Below are 14,922 nucleotides of genomic sequence, written 5' to 3' on the forward strand. Positions count from 1 at the left end.
AACATGTGCATCAGCCTCACGTACTCTGCAATGAAAGAAAGGCTGATTTTTGAGAAGCTTCTTAAGCACACGCAACAAGTACAAGCATGACCGAGAGAATGAAAAGCTTGCCTTTCACTTCGGAACTCGATTGAGACAAAGACGAAACAAGACACTACGCTTTGGTACTATTACACGATTCTGGTGTGGAACCTTGATTAGCTTCTGACTGGGACTCTGATTCTGATTCTGATTTCGAAGAACCTTTACTGTCAGCCAACTCGAATCACATATCGAGCTTCATTTCGCCGATATCAGCAAACGACGCTGGACGCGCACCATCCTCTCCCGAGACGAGCTGCATCGGAGACTGAGCTTCGGAAGACTGCAGCTCCGGCCAGCTTCCTTCCTGCACCTGAGCTCGGCTGCGGCCGATCTTGTGACGTGGGCGCCCTCGCCAGTGCTCGTCATGTGCATCATGCGCGTGACGTGAGCTCTGATTCTGCCCACGACGGCTCAGCTCCTTATCCTCCTGACCGCTCTCGTGCTCTTCCTCCTCGATCGGATCGACTGACGAACGGCGGGGAAGCCCCGTGCGCTGATCGAAGCCTTCCAGCCATGCAGCGAGGGCTGGCGCGCTGTTGATAGAATCGTGCGCACCAGAGCCCGAATGCGACATGCCAAGGTTGCTTCCAAGGTTGCTCTGCTGCATCGGCTGCGCTTGACTTGTTTGATCCATTGGCATGCCCAGGCTGAGCAGATTCATGGCGCTGAAGTCTTGCAAAGGCTGTTGCAGAAACGGCTGACCATGTGCATGATGCTGGTGCTGCTGCTGCTGCTGTTGTTGTTGTTGTTGTTGTTGTTGTTGCGGTTGGGTGTGATCACCAAACAATCCCTCGTCGCCGGTGCCGGTGCCGGCGCCACTCTGACTGAAAAATGCATGCATCATGCCGAGGCCCTGCTGCGGATCCGTAGTGGGGGGCGCCTGCATACCTGATGCAGCGAGTGCTTGGTGCGACCGGGCAAGCTCTGCCTCGAGGAAACCGATGCGACCCATCTGCATATCGAGGAACTGCTGCAGATGCCTTATGTACTCAACACTCTTGCGCAAGATGATACCCTTGTTTGGCTTGGCTTGTGCTGCTGCCAGAGCTGCGCTATTGGCGTGCACAGGAGCCAGTGCCGCGGCGTATGCCTCTGTTGACGATTTGGGCAAGTTGGGCTGGCCCTCAGAGCTGTCTGGCACGGTGTCGCCTTTGGCTGCAGCCGCAGCGGCCGCCGCCAGCGCAGCCTTGGCAGCCAAAGCAGGTGCAAACGTTCCGCTGTTCCCGCCCTGAGTGGAAGTAGCAATGGCGTCGAGGAGCATTGCCTCCGGCAGCAACGTGGCCAACTCGGTGATCTTCTCGTTGATATTGTCTCTCCTGCGACGCTCGACGGCGTTGTGCGATTCGCGACGTTTGCGGCGCTTCTCCGCCAGTCTCTTGGCCTCTGCCTCGCTCTTGCCGCCAGTAGGACCAGAGAGATGCTCGTCCTCATCATCAATGCCATCATCTTCGTCGTCATCCTCGCCCTGTTGCGGCTCCTCGGAGCTGACTTTCTTGAGGTCATGTTTGGCAGCTTCTTCTTTGATTTCCTTGGCAAGGCTATCCCGCGAAGCTTGTGAGGCCGTCTTGCTGGGTCGTCGCGCCTTGGTAGCGGTCGTCGCCTTCAATTCCCTGATCTCGGGTGTTTCGCTGGATCTCTCAGATACGTGAATACTACCTTGTGCTTGAAGATCGGACGGCTGATGTGCCAAGTTGTCCAGGCCCGTGGGATCGGACCGGCTATTTGGCTGCGTGTACGGCGGAAACAGGAATGGGTTGAAGCTCTGACTGGAGCTGGCGTCTTCGTGAAGCCGGTTCGGGAGATGGTGCACGGGCGGGGTCTGCAAGTTCAAGTGTGCCATACTTGTATGGAAATTAAGCGGCGTGGGCAACGACGAAGAAGCCGAAGTGGTGCCCGACTGTCCCTGCGCATTCCAAGATGGTGGTCGATTGAAGTTGAGCTGCGAACTGCTGCCATTGGAAGCATCTTGAGTCCCATACAAACTCCAGCGATGGGTCTGCGCTTGAAAGCTGGAGGACAGCCCCATGGTTCCGTTGCTCGCAGCGGTAGACGAGGATGACCGTGTGGGAGCTGGAGGATTTGCATTGGACTGTAGGTTGCCAGCGAGTGCCGCGGGTCCTACCGTTGCTCTTCGGCTGACTCGAGCTCGTGAGGACGGCGCCTTTCCAACGCCTCCCCTTTCGAGAGAGGGAGAGCGGTCTGCGGTACGTCGTTCCGATGCAGCGGCGCGGGTGCGACTTCGACTCAAGCTGCGGGCCGTTTTAGATCGATTAGTCGACGACGCATTGCTTGTCGAGCGATGGTGACGATTAGCGCCCGTGCCCTTCGGAAGGCTGCCAACGGTAGTGCCTACAGAGCTAGGCGAGATGACGCTGGTAGCGATGGTCGAGGTCGTCTCGCCAGTGGATCCGTCGGGGGAGTCTGCATCGTCCATGGAGGAGGCGTCCTTGCTAAGACGGCTCAAAGCATCGTGCGTGGGTCGCGCGCTCCCAAACGTGCGAGACTGGAGCCCAAACATGTCGAATGAGCTCGAGTGAGGGATGTTGACGTACGACTCGCCATAAGCTTGGTCGTTGGGACTGTCGGTTTTCGCGTTGATGTCGAGCGCCGTCGGTTGTTGTTGCCCGGTGGTGTCCGTCCCGGCGGAAGAATTGTGTGTGGTAGCGGGCGAGAACTGATTCCACAGGTCGTCATTAAGAAGGATGTCTGTGTCAATGAAGCTACTAGGAAGGCCATTGGAGCCAAAGGGACCAAAAAAGCTGTTAGCGCCAAAACTTGCACCGGATGAGTGAATGTTGTGCGCGGATTGCGATCCGGTCACGGAAGGGGGGGTGGCAGTCGGGCCGACACCGGGAGCAGAGATGCCCCCAATCGCACCGGGTTCGAAGCCTTGCTGACGCTTCTTGGGCATCATGATGTCGATGCTTTGCGGCGCTGCCACCTCGACGGATGCAGGCATGGGCGAAGAAGAGTGTTGCCGGTTACACCGACTCTGGGCCGACGGAGTGGAGCTGGGAAAACGGTGGAGGCGAGGTCGCTAAGTGTGCGTGTGCTTGGCAAAGGGCGCTGGTGGGTGTGCTCAAGACTTTTTTCCCTTTCGCCAGCGTTCGAGAAGCCCTTTTGCACGTTGTGAACGCAAATGCAGAGCCGGGCTTAGATTTGGTTAATCCAGTGGTGCTAACACCGAAATGAGGCGAAGCAAACAGGGTTTCAGCCACGTTTGTTCGGCGGTCGGCTGGATGCACCAGTTCAGGAGGGTCAAAGTGTTGTGCCAGGTGGCGACGACAGTCGAGCGACGCACGAGGCTGGTGCTTGGTTATTTGTGGGGCTCGAGCCGGACTTGAGCGATGGATTTAATGAACAACGAGAGAGGCGAGCGTAGTCGAAGAGGCTTGATGGAAATGAGCTGCAACCGGTAGTGCGCGTTCAAAGACGAGCCGGACACCCGGGCAAATAACGGATCGGTGTGAAGGATGGTCGAGGTGACGATCAACGGCAGATCCACGAGATGGTGGGATGGCGTCAAAGAAAAATCACACGGGACGATTGGAGTGCAGCTCCCTATGATCGACTCGTGTATGTGCGTGTGTGCGGATGGATGTGGTGTGACCTAAAGGAATGAAGCGCGTTGCGTACACAAACAGATTCAGGAGGGGGCGTTGGTGGGTTACTCGAGGGGACGAGTGACACGAGTGGCGCGCCTACACGGAGGGCTCGCCGAACTCTAGAATCGTATCTGCTGAAGCAACAAGGGTTCGAGACACACGAACAAGCACACGCACACGCAGGAAGAGAGGCAGAAAAAGCGGCGGAGGGGCAGAGCCTCGAGCCAACACGTCAGCCGTGTGCCGTCCCCCACAAATATAAAAAAGGGCAGTGCACTGCATAGAGAGGCAGCAGAAGAGGCGGCGGTTGACTTCCGAGAGGCGTTCGTTCCCCTTCAAAATCGGTGTCGACGAGTCAAAATGAAGCGCCGCATACCGACCAAACACACACGAATGGGCGAGCGAATGACTGAGCGACACGGAGCGCAGTTACGAGTGCCGTCGCGCGAGTGGCGAATCGACGTCGTTGCTTCTGCGAAGCATCAGTCCCCAAAACGCGACGACGCAAGGCACACAGAGAGAGAAGCGATCAAAAAATGCGGGGGAGAGAGGGTCGCAGCAAACCCCACCAGCCCTCCAGGACAAAGCGGGTTCGATCGAATTTCGAGCAAGTTGTGGGGGTACGAAATTGGTCGTTGACGCTTACAGCTCGATTATGTGGTGCCTCCTCGTCTCTGTGTGCCGAGTTCAACGAAGCATTCCAAGTCAACTCAGCTCTAAGCTTGGTCGCTTTGTTTCACTCGGTTTGCCCCTCACTTCTCGCCTCGAGTGTGAGTCGGCTAATTGGTTCCGTCTCCCCCGCATTTTCCTTCAAACCAATTCAACCCCGGAAATGCCTGTTGCAGAATAAATTATTCAAATTCAATACAATATAATCGACGCCCAACAGTGAATTGCACTCGCTCGCAGCTCAGCCCGCATATTAAGTAGAATCAGAATCCCCCAAAAAAGCTTGGATTGCGCCAATGGATGCCGGGCTGGTCGAGTCAGGAGCGCTGATGCACGTCAGCCACTTTTGTCAAGTGAAGAAGGAAAGCTGAGGATTCCGGCGTCATGACTGCTGTGGCAGAGCTGCTTTCGTCGAGATTGACCATCCGTTACTCGCGAATCCGACGTCGAGCTCCACATCCTTCATGAACAAACATAGCAAAGTTGTGGTCGAAAAACGCTGAGCTTATGCATGCTAACTCAGCTTCGCACTGGAAACGTGTGGCATTCGGTCCTCGACTCTTCCCTTAGTCTCATTAAGGACCAAATACTTGCAGAAAAGCGAAAAGAGTGAAGGGGGGTCGCCGGAAAATTTCGCCTCTCGCGTGGCCGGAAGACCCGCTGAAGATGCTGCCCTGCGAAAAGTAGTAGAAGGTGTGTAGTCGACCTCCTTTTCTGCAAAGATCAGACGTACCCTTTGCGATCAACTGGAAAGACTCACGCTCGCTGAGGAGTGGTGAAGTTGGTTCAATCTGGAACAGCCTCTGGAGCTTTGTCCCAGGCACTTCGGCTTTCGCATGCGAATCGGGCATGCAAGCTGTCTCATCTCTGCAGCAACGGCAGAGGGAGAGCCAACTCGGAAGTCTCCGCACTTCCAATCATAGAGGCCCAAACATCCGATGCATCTTGGCACTTGACGTCTCCATATAGAGGTCCCACTTCCGTGCCTTGAATGATTTGGAGCGTAGCAGGAGCGCACATTTCTTCCTGAAGATCGCCCAGATGCTCCTCGCTTGCGTAGCAGGAAAGAAACACAGCAACGGCGTGAGAAACACGTCGGCCGGCCAATTTCACGTTCTTCTTGTTCAAGCCAGCTTGGTACCAGTGTCAGGTGTGTCGGAGCGACATCAAACGGACCTGGGCATTGACTTCGTCGGAAGCCCCGTCAGGTCTCCCTCTCTGTCCAGGCATGGAAGCAGCTATAGGACCGATTCCGTGTATTTATTGACAAAGGACGAGCGTCTGCTGAGTCACTGGCCTGCGTTTGATTGAGCACAAGAAGCGACGAAGCTCAGCTCGGAACTCGCTCCCCTCACTAGCCGCAGAGACTGAAGCAATAGAGTGTACGATCGCTCCTGACGCTCTGCGAGGCTGAGCTCCTTGGACGTCGCTGCGTGTTTGCTTCTAGGTTTGCTTCTCACCGTCGTGATCCACAGCCTGTTTGCGTTCGATACACCCCTTCTGAGCAACCTCGTCAGCATTGATGAACAGAACAGCCCATTGACCCCTGATACGGGCAAACTTAGCCGGGAATAGGCGGCTCAGAACCTTCGAGTCTGCACCGACCCAAGCAGACAGAGAGCAAACGTGCCAGCTCGGCCCCAGCTCAATCGGCCCCTTTGACAGAGGCTATGTTGCAAGTAGCCGTAGCCGCGGCCACACATGTGGAAAGGGTGACCGAGTGCAGAAGCGCGGGCCGGTTGCCAAAGGCGTCTTTGACTCAAGGCGGAGGAGGTCGCTTTATCCTCCTTCATCGTGGTGGCGACGGCCGCGGCCTATAGTCGCAGATCAATGGCCAGACCAGCTTCATTGCCTCCCCAGCCAGTACACGGCGTCGACCGACGGGAATTTCGCCCAAATGAAGGCAAAGCCGTCCGTCACATTGCTCAGGGTGATGCATTGGTGTCCAAGGACTTTACCATGCCCACCCAGGAGGAGCCATGCGAACACGAGATGGCCCACTCTAAACAGCTAGCGCACGATGAGGCGGAAACGACGCCTTTCAAGCGAATCAAGTCCGACATTGCGGCGTGGATGACCCAAATGCAGAAGCAAGCGATCAGACGCAGTCTTGGAACTGCCATAGCTTCGAGAACGCCCCGTTGAAGCGTCTCCTCCATCACGGAGAGGTGCGGCTCGAGAGGGCAGAGCTCACGAAGGCAGACCTGCGGAGAACGGAGCGCCAAGCTCTAGCAAGGCCGAAGGCCAGGCTTGATGGAAGCGTGGAATTTGTTAGACCCTACGTGCACACAAAAAATTACAAGAACTGGAGACGACGCGTTCCAGGCGCGTCGCGTTGAGTGGAAACGAAGTGGTGTTGGATTCGAGCTGCAGCTCCGCGACTCAAAAGTCTGCCAATGCTCAGCTTTAGCAAATCAGGCCTTCCTCGGCTTCTTGACGTTGGACTCACACCATCATTTCAGGCAACGCTATCTTACATACCACTCGATAACGCCGTATAAGATTCCCAGGTTTCATCTCTTCGGCATCCTGGGAACCTAGCCAAGCTACGGCGGCCGGCCCCAACCTTCAAAATGGCGTCCGAGAACGACTACTACTCCGACGACCTCGAAGGCGACGAGGGGTTCATAACCGACGTCAGCGAAGATGGATGCGAGAGTGATCGGGGCGATCCAAGCCATGACATCGATGACGACGCCGATGAGCCGGACAAAGAGGAGATCCGCGATGCCGCCAGGGATCTCTGCATGCAGATCGGCCAATACGACTACGGGGACGAGGTCGAGAGCCACGAACAGGACAAGGTCTACACCCGATGGAAGCGTGGAGCACGCGCGCTTGGCGCCTTGCGTTCGCTTCGTAAGCTCTGGAAACTCGATGACGACGATCCGACCAGAAAGGTGGCGCGTGCCTTTGCAGACAACGAGGTGCTCGAAAACTTCATCCTGCCTGCTCTGCTCGAGAGCGCCGGTCAAGGAAGAGAAGGTGATGCCATCGCACTGGCATGTACCGACCTACTCACCGCAATGACTTGGCCTTTTGATGGAGTGGCAGAGCTCCGCGAACAGGAAAAGCAAGGCTTCGAATCCGACGAGCTCCGCGAGATCACCAAACTCGACCAGCACCTGATTGCCTACAAATCCGTCATCCTTCGCAGCCAGTCTCTTGACAAGCAGCACGACGTGCTCGGCGTCGTCATGCGCTACCTCTTGCTTCCCAACTTGGCCACAAAACAACACCAGAGATCGAGTCTCGTCACCGGCATCATTGGAATGTGCCTGCATTTGTTCCGTAACTTACTTGCCATCCGCGATCCCATCACCACCAGTCTCAGCAGCGTCGAGCAGCTGTCCAATGCCAACTTGCAGAGCAAGCTCATCCTGTCGATGCACAAGCATCATATTCTCGACACACTGCTCATGCTGGCCAGCAGCGCAGAGACGCCCAACTTCAACGCGTGGAATGCCATCACATCCGAATGCATCTTTCACATCTTTGTCGGCACCAAAGTAAAGGAGATCGCCGAGGTCGCACCTGGCTCTACTTCGAGATCAGCTTCCGATCCCATTGCAAATGGAAGCGGAACAAGTGCAGTGGGCTCTTCATCAAAAACAGTCCCCCACACCGCGAGACCGAGCTCCGCGCTGGCTGATAGTCTGGCAACAGAGGTAAAGATGAAACGTGCATCAGCCTCGGGGACGGTACCGACGCGTCACTCGCGCTTCGGTACCACGATCAACTTCGTCGGGCCGGATGGCGAGCGTCGCGTTGCCCGAAACCAGTCCGCATTGGTCAAGTCGGTCGCACAGCTGGCAGACGAGGCGATGCACAAAGGCAGACGGCGTGCTCAAAGGCGCAAGGATGCGCAAGAGAGGGGCGCACCCAAACTCAAGTCCGACTGGACCGCTGATGCTGCTCTTACCTTGCAAGGTTGGGCCGACACCTTTGTCCAGTCCGGATTTGAGCCTTTGGCCAAGTCGATTCTGAAGGATATTCGATCGGAGCGCGACAAGCTTGGCGACTTGGACGTAGCTCGCGTCCGCATTATGCAACTCGGTGCCTTCTTCCTCGAGTACTTCCTTTCGCGTCGCGCTACTGCTGCAACGCGTCGCAAGGTTGCCAAGACAACAGCAATCGCCCAGCCAGCCCCCACTCAAGAAACTCTGGCTCTTCTCGACCCAGATCAGCAAGAAGCGGTAAAGGCACGAGGCGAAGGGACGTACGAAGGGGCAGAGGAGGAGTGGCCGTTTGAGCTCGTCAGTCAATGGCTTGAGCCGTGGGCTTTCCGCATGGTGCTCGTGCGCACAATCCAGGCGCAAGAGTCGAAATCCTGGCTCGAATTTGTTGCCTCTGTTCAGCTTTGGATCGTGCTGCTTCGGCTTGTCGACGAGCTTGCTGGCAGCAAAACGGAGACGGAAAGGGACGTTGCCGAGGGTCTGCAAGCTGAATTCTATTACATGGGCGAGACACTGGATGCGTGTCATGCCATAGTGCGCTCCTACACCACGCAGAGCTTCGCCTTCCTCGACACAATCATCAACTTCGCGTATGTCATGCCCAAGATGCTCGAGCGCTACGCATCTAATCGAGACCACATGTACGTGCAGGCTAAGAAGCAGGTGCGCCGCTCTCGACAAGACGGTGATCTGGACGCCGACGAAGACGAAGCAAGACAGATCAAGGAGCAGCTTCAGGAGACACGATCGGAGCGCGAGTTCCGCTTTGCCGACTTCCAGCGCAAGCTCGCCACCAAGCAGCTGACCAAGGCTTGTATCGACTACTTGGGGCGCTGGCAGGACTATGGCAACGTGGAAGACCAACTGAACAAGCTCGTGACGGTGATGCATCGAATCGCGATCAAGGCCAACGACTACCGGCAATTCTTCCTTGCCGGCCACCGAGCAGCTCTGCGGAAAGTCATCAGCGGCGACGCGATCAGGATCCTCGAAGCACGTGCACCTACGTCGGCGCCGAATCTTAAGAAGCTGATGGACTACATTTTGCGCAAGTTTAGCAAGTTGAGTCCTGAAGAGCAGTCGATCTACGACACGGGTAAACGGCCTCCTCGTCAGCCAAAGCCACCGAGGATGCCTGCCGAGATCGCCGTGCGTCCTGGCATGGCTCCAGACGAAGAAATCGGAGTCGCGGTTGGGTTGTTACTCAAGAAGGAAAAGATGCAGGCTGTGCTGTGGGTCAAATCGGCGTTGGAGATGGCGAGCGCCATGCGCACTGAGCTCGTTGCACGACACGAAGAGGAAGAGGCGCAGCGCCAGGCAGAATCGTCCACCTCTATCCTCGATGAGAACGGTGCTGGCGGCAGCGACGCGATGCTGCTCGGCGAGCTACAAAAGCAGAACGAGTCATCCACCGAGCGTTTCCAGCCTTACGAACTCGCCTACCGCGGCAATGACGAGCTTCGCACGGATGCATCGTTGCTACCGGAGCTCAAGTTGCTGTGCCGACTCGCGGGCCTCGAGGCGAACAACGACGAGCTGGTGCATTGGAAGTGGACGGTGCCCAAGGAGATCCTGCCGGACCACCTCAAAGAAAAGATCGAAGCCATCGAGCGATTCATCCGAGAGCCGCTAGACACGCACGGTCGAGAGTTGACAGCGCTCGTGATGCGTGTGCGCAAGGCACGAGTCGGCGGAGAAGGAGACGGTGAAGTGATCAATCCTGCTGATCTTCCCGATGGCTGGAACGGCGGACTGAGCGATTCGGACGACGACGGCGACTACTTTGACCGTGTTCGTGCCAATCGAAACCTCGTTAGCGGCGACGACGCCGCGGCTGATGGCGGACTGCTCGGAAGCAGCGGAAACAAGAGGAGATCCAAGCCCACTGCCAAGCGCGGCGGCTCACGCAAGCAAAACAGACGTACGGAGCAAGACTTTATCAATGACAGCGACGACGAGTTTGCTTTCGCCATGGGCGAATTTCAGAACACCCAAGCGCAGCAGCCGGACGCTGACGCAGACAGCTCTAGCGACGAGCACCGAGACGAGATGGACGACCGAGACACTCCACCAACGAGCTCGGTTGTCGACGACGCACAAGAGCAGGCTGGCAATGGAAAGTATTCTGCGCTTCAGGCTCTGCGCACTGCCAAACAGAATCGCGGCAAGACGATGACAGAGCCTCTGCAGGACGCGAGCCAGCGCACAAACCGACGAGTGGACTCCAAGCGGCTTTTCCTTGCCGACAGTGACGAGGACGAAGATGACGTGCTGTCGTTACCGTCGCAGGAGTTGGCAGAAACAACGACCGAAGCCGATAGCAGGATCTCGAGTCGGGTGTCTGCAAAGAAGCGCAGACTGGCGATCTTCGACAACGAGGACGAAGACGAAGAGTGATGTATGAGAAGGTGCGGTCGCATTGTGTATTCCGTTTGTTCAGCTTTGCATGAATACTATTCAGACAAACGTGCGGTGTGTAAAGGACAGACGAAAACAGTGAGACTGCTTTGCGAGCGGTAAGGTGTATCGATTGGAAGTAAACGGCGCAACACCACCGGCTATGTGTCTGTGTTGCCGGATCTGTGGAGCGAGCCATCGGAAAGGCCGGCTTGTGCGGTAATCGGTCTTGACAGGTTGTCACGCTCGCAGGCTAAAAGGGAAATAACGCGGGAAGTCAAGGTGGGAGGTGTGTCTGCGAGCAAGGCGGGGTTGCCCATCGAGGGACGTGCGGGACTTGGAATTCTGGCTGCAATCGATTTTTTCACGGTCAGACTATGCCCAACACTTGGGTTGACTCCAAGCCACAACATCTCTGATCAACCCCGCAAGTCTCTCGCAGCCCACTTCTCCGGAGTCGACTTTTGGGCGTCCAAGTTCGCCACACAACAGCATCGTATGCTCGCTTTTACCTACATCGCATCATCGCAGCCATACTCGAACTAGCTTTCACCACGGGACGGCTTGCAGCCGTTGTCCGATTCTCGACACCTTTCTTCCCTTCAAACGCTGCTGCACGATTCCAGTCGTACCCCAGGCTGCCAAGCTCGATCTCGAAAAGGACCCTCTCCACGCCCACCATGGCTTCATCAAGCGTCAACAGCAATAGCGCCATCTTGACGCATCTGTCGCATGCGCTTCTTCGCATCTCACGCATTCCGCCACGAGTCATTGCCAGCCCGCCAACGCAACCTCGCCGAGCCTCAGTTGCGATTCTTCTGAGAGTTCGACCTACACCCGAAGATGAGGCGTGGCTTGCGCAGCATCACGATCCAGAAGCCCAACATGCCGGAGCACAGCAGCATCCGATCGACGCCAGCGGCAGCAGCCACGATCTGGGTAACTCGGGTGTCCATGTCTCGCAGGCATCGCTCGGGCAAACGCCGAATGCAGGCATCTCTACACTCGCAGAGAGCGTCGCCTCGGTTGACCTTTCTTCGACACTGAGCAGCTTCTTTGAGCAGCCTTGGGTGCAACGAGGAACGCCCGAAATCCTGTACATCAAGCGAGCGGCGCGGATCGGCGACAACTGGTCTGCGCACGTCGCATTCCCCGGTGGAAGAAAGGAAGAAGGCGACGAGAATGGTCTCTACACGGCAATGCGCGAGACGTGGGAGGAAGTCGGCATCGATCTGGCCGAAAAGGAGTTCTCCTGTGTGGGTCAGCTCGACGACCGCGAGATCACCACAAGCTTGGGCAAGCGTCTACTTATGGTGCTCTCGCCATACGTCTTCGTGCAGACATCGCCGTTCAGCCCGCTGCCGGACCTGCAGCCCAGTGAGGTTGCTTCGGCACACTGGATTCCGCTTTCTTTGCTCTACACGCCTAAGCCCAAGTGGGGTACTACGTCGGTGGATATCAGCAGTCGTCTGGCGCCAAAGTCGCCGCTCGTTCGATGGGTGCTACGAGCACTCGTGGGAAAGATGGACTTCAAGTGTATTTTGTTACCCAACGATCCGGTGGCGGTGGCGGAGTACGACGAAAATGACGAGGAGGCAGGCTTGCTGGTCGACGCCTCTAATTACGGCACAGAGAAGGCTGGATCGTACATTGCGCGTGTCGAGGAAGGCAAAGCACGGCCAGAGCTGAGACTGTGGGGGTTGACGCTCGGGATGACGCTCGACCTCCTGTCGCACATGACGACATTCAACAGCCACTCGTCGTTCCGCTCTGGAGGCCTGATGCCCGTCACGCCTACGGCCGAACCTACATCCCCGTCTCGAAGCTGGTCGACACTTCCCTCGGTGCCACCTCTGCAAGATGCTGCATCCAGCTCGATGCCAACTACTGCAGAGCTCGTCTCGTCCCCGCTCGTCTCGGTCAACCGCGTCATCGGTCGTGTCAGGGACGAATTCCACCTCAATCCGCCACCAGCATCGCACGCTCTGGCACCGAGTCTCACCTCGGTCTTCCCGCGCTTCTCGTACCCAGACGTCAACTTTTGGATTTGGTTCTTTGGCTGGCGCTACCGCAACGTGGTGAGGGGATGGGAGTCGAGTGTGGGCACGCGGATGGAGCGCAAGTTTAACTGGAGCGGGATGGCGTTGGGTGCGTTCTACAGTGCGGTGAGGCGGGCGCTGGTGGTAGCGGTGATGCTGAGGGCCTTGGGCATGTTGTCGGCGGCGAGTGTGGCCACGTGGTTGGTGGGGAGGAAGGTGAACAGGAGCAGGAAGGGGCTGTCTGGTTTGGGTTTGGATGAGCTGCTGTCTTGAGAGGGGGATTCAATCAAGCTTACCTACTTTACATTGAAAAGGACGGGGTCGTGTCCCGCTGTGTGTGCTCTGACGAGGATCAGCGCTGCTGTATGGCTTGCCCAGAGTGTCGTTGAGAGAGACTAAGAAAATCCAGCAGCTCCTCCAACATCAACAACGTGTGCGTGTGACACTCGTCGAGAATTTTTCCGCGCTGCTGAGTCGACTCCACTTTGGACAAAAAATGGACCCTGAAGACGAATCTCTTTGACACCTTTTCTTCCCGTGCTTCTTCATCTCGTTCACTACCATCAACGTGAAGATCTCCAACATGGCCGGCACATCCAACGTCAACGCAGCCAGCGGCGGGCCGCCTGAATCTTCGACCCGGCCTGAGTTTCGCAAAGCGCCCACCGATGTCAACCGCATACCCGGCTCAGCGGCGTCCATGAAGGTGCAAGAGCGTCTCAAGGCCGACCCTACCCTCTCAACCTCAGCCTCTGCATCGACCTCCTCAGCCGAATCCCCCACTCCGAGCCGGATCCTTTCCTCCGGTCTGCGCAGCAAAACAGCAATTCAAGCAATGCAGCCCTTCCTTGACTCGAGCACCAACGCAGACTCGCCGATACAGCCAACCGATATCCAGCTGCTCACCACCTCCATTTTGTCGAATCAAGAGCGCCAGCGCGTCATCCTGTACTACCAAGAGCAGCTCATCGACTCACAACCTTCGTTGCCGCAGCTCAAGAAGGCTCTTCTCTTCCTGTCATCTTCGTCTTGGGGCCAGATTCTCGAAGAGCGCAAACTTGCGGGTAAATGTGCCTACCCTCCGTGCGACAACGCTTCGCCTTCCACCGGCAAAATGGGGTTGGGGCGGGGCAAATTCCGGATCAATTTGCGCAACAAGTCGGTGAAAGCGGTGGAGGATCTTGATCTGGGCGAGGCGGGGAATACGTACGATGATTTGAGAGATTACTTTTGCAGCAAGGCATGCTATGCGAGGTCGGAGTGGATCTTGCGCTGGGTGTTGTCGGACAAAGAGATTGGGTTGTTGGATGGCGAGCCCGCAAAAGGTGGAGGAGCGTTAGGTGGGAAGTGGCAGAAGCTTACGAGTCAATCGGTGGCAGCTGGAGGATTCGAGCTGGTCGAGCTTTTGGAGGATATTGAACGCGAGCACGGCGTGCACTTCGATAACGGCGAGCAGGATACTAAGGGGCTATTGGACAGCGTGCCGGCTTCGACAGATCTCGTGACGGCGACGAGGACAAATGCCGTAGAGGCGAAGAAGGAAGTTGCGGGGATATCGAACCTCTTAGGGGATCTGACGATCATCGAGCGGACCAAGACAAACGGTACGCCCGCACCTTCAGCATCATCAACCACAGCAGCAGCAGCAGCAACCGTAGCAGCAAGCGACGTCAAAACAGCCCTTCCCTCCAGAACACCCTACACAGTCGACGTCCCAAACACCCTCGGTCAGCGCTTCAATCCCGCATCTACTGACTCCGCCGCCAACCCAACCTCGTCAGCAACCGAGGACGATCTCGAGGATGACATTGAAACACGAGAACGCGAACTCTCCCACATCCTGCGCTACGCCTCGCTCGCTACGGGCTCCCGCCGTCCCCGCCGTCCCCTCACCAAGAACTCTACGATCCAGCTCACCTCCGCCGCCTTGCCAGCAGCAGCGGCCGCGGGTGCAGAGAGCGCCAGATCCCCTGCCGGCTCTCAAGGCCATCGCGGAGAGGTGGAAGGGGACGGCAGCGCAGACGAAGAGGAAGACGAACCGACCATCGATCCGAAACAAGCCGCAGAGTGGGCCGAGATTCGACGCGTGATGAATCTGGCGCTCGATGTAAGGCGCGAGCAGCGCGAGCAAGGGTTGTTGGACTGACGCTAAGAGTCACCTCCTCACACACA

General features: G+C 57.0%; 4 protein-coding genes across 4 annotated transcripts; 3 read left to right on the plus strand and 1 right to left on the minus strand.

Annotated features, from left to right (window-relative positions):
* Positions 1–265: 265 nt before the first annotated feature.
* On the minus strand, positions 266–3,043 carry EX895_005601 (uncharacterized protein; the record flags this gene model as incomplete). The annotated part of the gene is made up of 1 exon (XM_029886193.1): positions 266–3,043. The coding sequence occupies one exon, from the start codon at positions 3,041–3,043 to the stop codon at positions 266–268; it is 2,778 nt and encodes a 925-aa protein (XP_029737424.1).
* Positions 3,044–6,931: 3,888 nt separating this feature from the next.
* Positions 6,932–10,711, plus strand: EX895_005602 (uncharacterized protein; the record flags this gene model as incomplete). The annotated part of the gene is made up of 1 exon (XM_029886194.1): positions 6,932–10,711. The coding sequence occupies one exon, from the start codon at positions 6,932–6,934 to the stop codon at positions 10,709–10,711; it is 3,780 nt and encodes a 1,259-aa protein (XP_029737425.1).
* A 1,310-nt stretch (positions 10,712–12,021) lies between these two features.
* Positions 12,022–13,023, plus strand: EX895_005603 (uncharacterized protein; the record flags this gene model as incomplete). Its single annotated transcript, XM_029886195.1, has 1 exon — positions 12,022–13,023. One exon carries the CDS (start codon positions 12,022–12,024, stop codon positions 13,021–13,023), a length of 1,002 nt encoding a protein of 333 aa, XP_029737426.1.
* Positions 13,024–13,333: 310 nt separating this feature from the next.
* Positions 13,334–14,896, plus strand: EX895_005604 (uncharacterized protein; the record flags this gene model as incomplete). Its single annotated transcript, XM_029886196.1, has 1 exon — positions 13,334–14,896. One exon carries the CDS (start codon positions 13,334–13,336, stop codon positions 14,894–14,896), a length of 1,563 nt encoding a protein of 520 aa, XP_029737427.1.
* Between the last annotated feature and the right edge of the window lie 26 nt (positions 14,897–14,922).

Source organism: Sporisorium graminicola, chromosome SGRAM_7 (genome assembly GCF_005498985.1).
Source record: "Sporisorium graminicola strain CBS 10092 chromosome SGRAM_7, whole genome shotgun sequence".
Taxonomy (NCBI): domain Eukaryota; kingdom Fungi; phylum Basidiomycota; class Ustilaginomycetes; order Ustilaginales; family Ustilaginaceae; genus Sporisorium; species Sporisorium graminicola.